The sequence below is a fragment of the Arachis ipaensis genome, chromosome B10 (assembly GCF_000816755.2).
Source record: "Arachis ipaensis cultivar K30076 chromosome B10, Araip1.1, whole genome shotgun sequence".
Lineage (NCBI taxonomy): Eukaryota > Viridiplantae > Streptophyta > Magnoliopsida > Fabales > Fabaceae > Arachis > Arachis ipaensis.
In genome coordinates, this window is record NC_029794.2 from 134,879,158 (window position 1) to 134,886,246 (window position 7,089).

The 7,089-nt window shown below is 35.8% G+C and overlaps 1 protein-coding gene across 2 annotated transcripts; it reads left to right on the top strand.

Moving 5' to 3' along the window:
- On the top strand, positions 1,191–6,593 carry LOC107623484 (probable copper-transporting ATPase HMA5). 2 transcript variants are annotated; one of them, XM_021114905.1, is made up of 7 exons: positions 1,396–1,680; positions 2,097–3,491; positions 3,601–3,855; positions 4,237–4,359; positions 4,516–4,992; positions 5,603–6,368; positions 6,403–6,593. In XM_021114905.1, the coding sequence occupies exons 1-6, from the start codon at positions 1,396–1,398 to the stop codon at positions 6,044–6,046; spliced, it is 2,979 nt and encodes a 992-aa protein (XP_020970564.1). In that variant the 3' UTR covers positions 6,047–6,368; positions 6,403–6,593. The 2 variants fall into 2 exon arrangements, with proteins under 2 accessions (XP_016181246.1, XP_020970564.1); XM_016325760.2 differs by having other exon boundaries at positions 1,191–1,680; positions 5,603–6,593.

The following is a 7,089-nucleotide window of genomic DNA, read 5'->3' on the forward strand; positions in this document are numbered from 1 at the left end:
TAAGCAAATATATATCTTGGATCAAATTCTGATAAAACTCTTATATTTCTACTCTTCTTGGTTCACTGAATATTGTGCGTATATATTTGCGATTTTGTGAAATCAGAATGCACCTTTATCTCTTTTCTTGGCCATAATCATGTGCTTGTCCCCTTATAATACTATATTTATTCCACTAAGTCATTAAACCAATGACTTTCTTGAAGAAAAGTTGTGGATAACTTTAGATGTTGAGTAATGATTTATTGTGCCCATAAAAAAATTGAACCGAAAGTGGTAAATTACAAAAAAAAAAAGAGTATAATTTTGTTATTTACATAGATAATTAACCTGAAAATTCTTTATATTAATTCTCTTCTGGCGAATTGTATTTTTAAAAATTATATTTTTTTATAAATTGTTGATTTTAAAAATATCCCTGACTTTATTCTTCTCTCATATTTTCATAAACCACCTATAATTTCTTTTTATGTGAATTTTTCAACTAAATTTTCACGGTAGTTCATTGATATTCACAATCTTTATTATTTTAGTCTTTTAAATTTAAAATTTATTGTTTCAGCCATCATATTGGTTCTTAAATCCTTTCTAGCATTGAGTCAACGAATAAAATGCTAAACTAGTTCTGACTTATCACGTTAGACACATAGTTAAATACTTAAATAGCATCTTTTTGTTTTAGCTCTTAAACAAGAAAAAAATGAGGTTATTTTGAAAAATGAATGGAGATATAATAATTTTCACATAGTATAAACTCTTCTTTCTCTTCTCGTTTTTTTCTTGTTTAAGTGTCAAAACGAAACGACGCTTTTTAACCATATGTCTTCAGTAATATAAAGGATCTAGAGACCAATATAATGTCCAGAACTGTATTTTGAGATCAATACAAGTAATTTTAAATTTAAGAGACTAAAACGATAAAAATTATAAATATGAGACTTTAAAAATTTAGTCGAATTTCACCTATTAACTAACCATATTAAACTTTTTACCCGACTTTGCTTTAGCCTAAGTTTACTTTTTTTTTTTTTGGGTTTTGTCAGTTGAAGGAAGCCAGGTTGCGTTGCTTAAAAGCCCACGTAAGTAATAACGCAATAGAATTTCGGCCCACACGCCAACACTTTAACTTGCACTTTGCCTTTGCCTCCTTTTTGTTTATTATAAATTTAAAATTTAAAATCCAACGCTCACCATCATTTAAAGTCAGAACTCAGAATCACATTCAAACAGATCATTATTAATTCACAAGAAATTGAAGACGACCCTGTTTTGCGCTTCTTTTAGTTCCTCATTTCCTCCATTCTCAAACAACAACAAAAAAAAGGTGTAACAGAAAATCAAAGTAGTTGGAGTTGTTAGAGTTGTTGGCGCCATAAGGCGGATTCAGTTATCCACATGGCAAAGTTGTTGGCATTATCGTGCCTCCGGAACGACAGATGGGGACAGCTGTCACCGCGCCCGCACTACCCGTCCATGCCCAGCTACCCCAAGGGAGTCAGCCTCCAGAAGCCGGATTCCGAGCCGGAGAGCACGGCGGTCTTCTCGGTCGTCGGAATGACTTGCGCCGCGTGTGCCGGCTCCGTCGAGAAGGCCGTCAAGCGCCTCCCTGGCATCCGAGAGGCTCTCGTCGATGTCCTCAACAACCGTGCTCAAGTCTTCTTCTTCCCATCCTTCGTTAATGTAAGTTTTTCTCTTCGCGTTGAACCGTCAATAGAATTAGCCTTTCAAGTTTGTAGCCGACATCAAATTTTTATTTGAAAACCTTATGTGATGGATTTCTCAAGAGAATTTCCGAAGCTTCACGAAGGATTTCTTCTTAATTTGCATTCAGATTGCTTACCTAAATTAGCTGAAAAAAAAAATTAGAAATTTTGGTTTTGATCTTTATGTTTCCTTTAAATGTTGATATGGAAAAGTTAAGTTAGATTAGGATTTAGATAATTCGCCTATTTTTCTTTCAATTTAGATAATTCATTATTGCGTGCATTTGTCAATTTTACTTTCTGCTGATGCTTGACATAGAACATACAATTCATTGATTTTTGTAGTTGAACTTTATTTCCATCTTATTGTTATACATATGTGTGTTTTCTTAGGAGGAGACTATTCGAGAGGCAATTGAAGATTGCGGGTTTGAAGCAACGTTACTAACAGATGATGTGACCGACAAATCTGTTCAAGTATGCCGCATACAGATTAAAGGAATGACTTGCACATCTTGCTCCTCCACTGTTGAATCTGCACTGCAAGCCCTTCAAGGAGTGATCAAAGCTCAAGTGGCTTTAGCAACTGAAGAAGCTGGAGTTCAGTACAATCCAAATGTTATTACCTATGAACAAATCATGGATGCCATAGAGGACACCGGCTTTGAAGCAGTACTCATCAGTTCAGGTGAAGACTTGAGCAAGATAGACCTCCAAGTCAAAGGCGCATCGGCCGACCGTTCAATTACACTGCTTGAGGAATCTCTTCAGGCACTCCCCGGGGTCCTAGCAGTAGACATACACCCAGAATTGAATAAAGTTTCAATCTCTTATAAGCCAGACATGACAGGACCAAGGAATTTCATTAAAGTGATTGAGGAAACCGGGTCCGGCCATTTCAAGGCGGAGATATTTCCTCAAGAAGGAGGCCGAAGGGATACTCATAGAAACAAGGAAATTGATCAGTATTACAGATCTTTCTTGTGGAGTTTGTTGTTTACTATTCCCATCTTTCTAACCTCAATGGTTCTTATGTATATCCCTGGAATTAAGGATGTGCTTGAGTCCAAAGTTGTCAATATGCTTACAGTGGGGGAGGTTGCAAGATTGGTGCTCGCGACGCCAGTTCAATTTGTTATAGGCCGGCGATTTTACTCTGGTTCCTACAAATCATTGCGTCGTGGCTCTGCTAACATGGATGTTTTGATTGCATTGGGAACAAATGCAGCATACTTCTATTCGGTCTACACTGTTGCTAGAGCAGCCACCTCTAAGGATTTCAAGGGTACTGATTTCTTTGAGACTAGTGCTATGCTTATCTCATTCATTCTGCTTGGGAAGTATCTTGAGATTTTGGCTAAGGGAAAGACATCAAATGCGATTGCGAAGCTCATGAACTTGACACCAGATACAGCTATATTGCTGACATTGGACAATGAAGGAAATGTCATTAGTGAGGAAGAAATCGACAGCAGGTTAGTTCAGAAGAACGATGTGATCAAAATCGTCCCTGGTGCTAAGGTAGCTTCGGATGGATTTGTAATATGGGGCCAGAGTCATGTGAATGAGAGCATGATAACGGGCGAGGCACGGCCTGTGGCAAAGAGGAAAGGAGATACTGTTATTGGAGGAACTGTGAATGAGAAAGGAGTCTTGCGTATCAAGGCAACACGAGTCGGATCAGAAAGTGCACTTTCGCAGATTGTTCGGCTAGTTGAGTCAGCTCAAATGGCCAAGGCACCTGTGCAGAAACTTGCAGACCGCATTTCAAAGTATTTTGTGCCTCTGGTAATTATATGATCCAAGAATTCTTACTTGGGAAGAAAACAAGTGATTTAACACTTATGCTTATATAAAATTAAAGGCTAAATTTTAAACTGATATCTTCTTATTTCAGGTCATCTTGATCTCATTTACAACATGGTTTGCTTGGTTTTTGGCTGGAAGATTCAATGCTTACCCAAAGTCTTGGATACCATCTTCTATGGATAGCTTTCAGCTTGCTTTACAGTTTGGGATCTCTGTCATGGTCATAGCTTGCCCTTGTGCTTTAGGCTTAGCAACGCCAACCGCAGTTATGGTTGGCACTGGAGTTGGTGCTTCTCAGGGTGTGCTAATTAAAGGAGGACAAGCATTAGAAAGTGCTCATAAGGTATGTCATGTGTGATCGACTAGCTCCTTGAATTATGGATTTGCTTTTTAGATGCTGTTAGCCTTTGAAAACTGAATTATGATTGGTTCAGTCATAAAATAGTGAGAAGCAAATATGCATAGGTTGGGAAATTAAACTGTATGACGTGTTCTTTTCATATGTTACTTAATGAATAAATAAAACCAGAATTAAGAATGTTTTAGGAGCATTAAGTAATATATCGTTCTTTTGTTCTTCATATTTAGTATTGGTATTTGTTAAGCATGTGCTGGTTGATGAGGAATGCTGTTGTATGTTGTAACCCAATATATATTTCAATATGATTCATGTTTCTCACTACCCATACTTGAATATCCTTATGATTGTCTTGTTCTTTTGTAGGTGAATTGCATTGTTTTTGACAAGACAGGTACTCTCACTGTTGGGAAACCTGTGGTAGTTAACACAAAACTATTCACAAATATGGCACTCCGAGATTTCTACGAACTTGTAGCAGCAGCTGAGGTAAGGAGACAAACAACATTCAATTTCAGAAAACTTATTTCATAACTATAATACCAATCTAATTTGATATTTATTATTTAAGTTGTTCTACAGTTCATATAATAGATGTTTATGCATATAGTAATGATTGCCAACAATGTTATTTGTCTTTCTCAGGAGAATAGTGAGCATCCGCTGGCCAAGGCCGTTGTTGAATATGCGAAAAAATTTAAAGATGAAGAGAATCCTTCATGGCTGGAAGCACAAGATTTTGTTTCTATTACAGGACATGGAGTGAAGGCCACAGTACGAAACCAAGAAATAATTGTTGGTAACAAGAGTTTAATGACAAGTCACAGTATTGCAGTTCCTAGTGATGCTGAAGATATACTTGCTGAAGCTGAAGCAATGGCTCAAACTGGGATTTTAGTATCTATCAATAGGGAAGTAATTGGGGTTTTAGCAATATCCGATCCACTGAAACCAGGTGCCGAAGAAGTCATTTCTATTCTAAAGTCCATGAAAATTAGGAGCATTATGGTGACAGGGGACAATTGGGGCACTGCTAATTCTATTGCAAGGGAGGTTGGAATAGAGACTGTAATTGCTGAGGCCAAACCAGAGCAAAAAGCAGAGAAAGTGAAGGAATTTCAGGTACTTGTTATGACTAATGATCACAACCTAGTATGTTTCAACTTAATTTCAAGAATTTGAAAGGGATCATTCATGCCTTTAACCTAAATATCACAACATTTGTGTGAAAGGTGGAGACTAATTAATCCTAAATCACTAAAGTTTTAATTAAGAAAATCCTGATTCCACAGCCTCTATTTCTCTAATTTCATCATATATTAGGTTATTTTGTCAAACAATGGACATTTTTTTAGGGGCCACGAGTCAATTTTATTCTTTGGAGGAGTATTTTGTTAAAAGAATTATCACCTGTTGCAGGTCACAAACTAGTTTTATACTTTCAAGTGTCATTTTGTCAGCAAAAAGGTCTTTCTTATTTTGGTGATTTATCTATCTTTGAGAAGAAAGTAACTATGAAGCCCATATATTTCTTCTGCTTAGTATCTTCAGTCAGTAGTCAGTACTCATGAATGTTATCACTCTATGTATCGTGAATTTGAGCCTCTTTTTTAATTCTACATCAATGTCATATCCATTAAGCTTGATTCTAACTTCTGGGTCTATATTGCTGAGTTTAGTATTATATTTGGAGCTGTGATGTATGCATTGCTTTTTTTTCTTCCGTGATCAGGCATCTGGCCACACAGTGGCTATGGTAGGGGATGGCATCAACGATTCGCCTGCGCTTGTGGCAGCTGACGTGGGAATGGCGATAGGTGCTGGAACAGACATTGCCATTGAGGCAGCGGACATTGTCCTAATGAAGAGCAACTTGGAGGATGTCATAACTGCCATTGATCTTTCTAGAAAAACATTTTCGCGTATTCGCTTGAATTACTTTTGGGCTTTGGGCTATAATCTGCTTGGCATACCAATAGCTGCTGGAGCTCTATTCCCTTCTACAAGATTTCGGTTGCCACCATGGATCGCGGGGGCTGCTATGGCTGCATCCTCTGTTAGTGTTGTTTGTTGTTCTCTGTTGCTTAAATATTACAAGAGACCAAAGAAGCTAGATAACCTTGAGATAAGAAGCATAAGGATCGAGTCATCAAGTGATACCATGCATGGCAATTGAGGGTTTTGCTTCCTTTAGTTGGTCAAATATTATGTGTTTGGATATTGTCTTTGAAATAGAATATAGAGACATGATATATAGAAACCAGTTTGATTATTAGACAAGAACAGAAACACAATTTCTGTTCCATAGACAACAAGTTTTGATATCTTTCTCTCTTTAAAAGTAGGGACAAAAAAGATATCTATTTTCGTCTTGGTGCTTCTGTGTTTCTGTCTTACACAAAAAATCCATATGCAATCTAATATGCCAGAGTTGGCTAATTTATAGGTTTGGGATGAAAATTTGGTTAGAGCAAAGTAAAGAGTGTAAATATTGTGATTTATATAATTTGTAAAAATATGATCTAACGTGATATTTAAGTACACATACCATTACTTTATTAATGAATATCGTGTATGATTGTATGAAACAGAAGTAAGAGGTGGAGAAGTGGGGGGAACTGCTTATGATGACAGATTTGTGAAGAGAGATTTTTAGGCATATGAATGATTTTTCTGTTGTATACTTCTGATAAATGATGTGATTCGGAATAGGTTGCTGAGTATTTCTCTTTGTAAATATAACAAAATTAAATAAATATGTAAACAAATATATAAAAAAATATATATATTCTTTTGTTCAGATGGGTTAATTTTAGATATTCTTTATATCAAATTTTAATAAAAAGAAGATAAATTTATAATTGCATCAAGCTCAAGATTTAAATCTGAATGTCACCACTTAATCAATTGATAACAAACCTTGATTCATAATAATAATAAACAACGATAATATTTGAATCTAATAATTTCCTAGAATGAAAAGATAATAAGAAGTATATGTGAGAAGATATTCACTTGTGTATATATGTAAAAACAAAATGATACGTTTGCAAGTCTTCAAACATAAAAGGATCCCATGTGTTGAAGTTGTTAAAGAGGTCAGAAAGGAGGATTTTTTCTCCAGCAGAGGCCTTGTTTCTAATTCTCTTTTTTCTTAATGTTATTTTCTTTTTGTTTATTTTTTTTTTAGAGTTAATTTTATCTTATATATCAATGTAA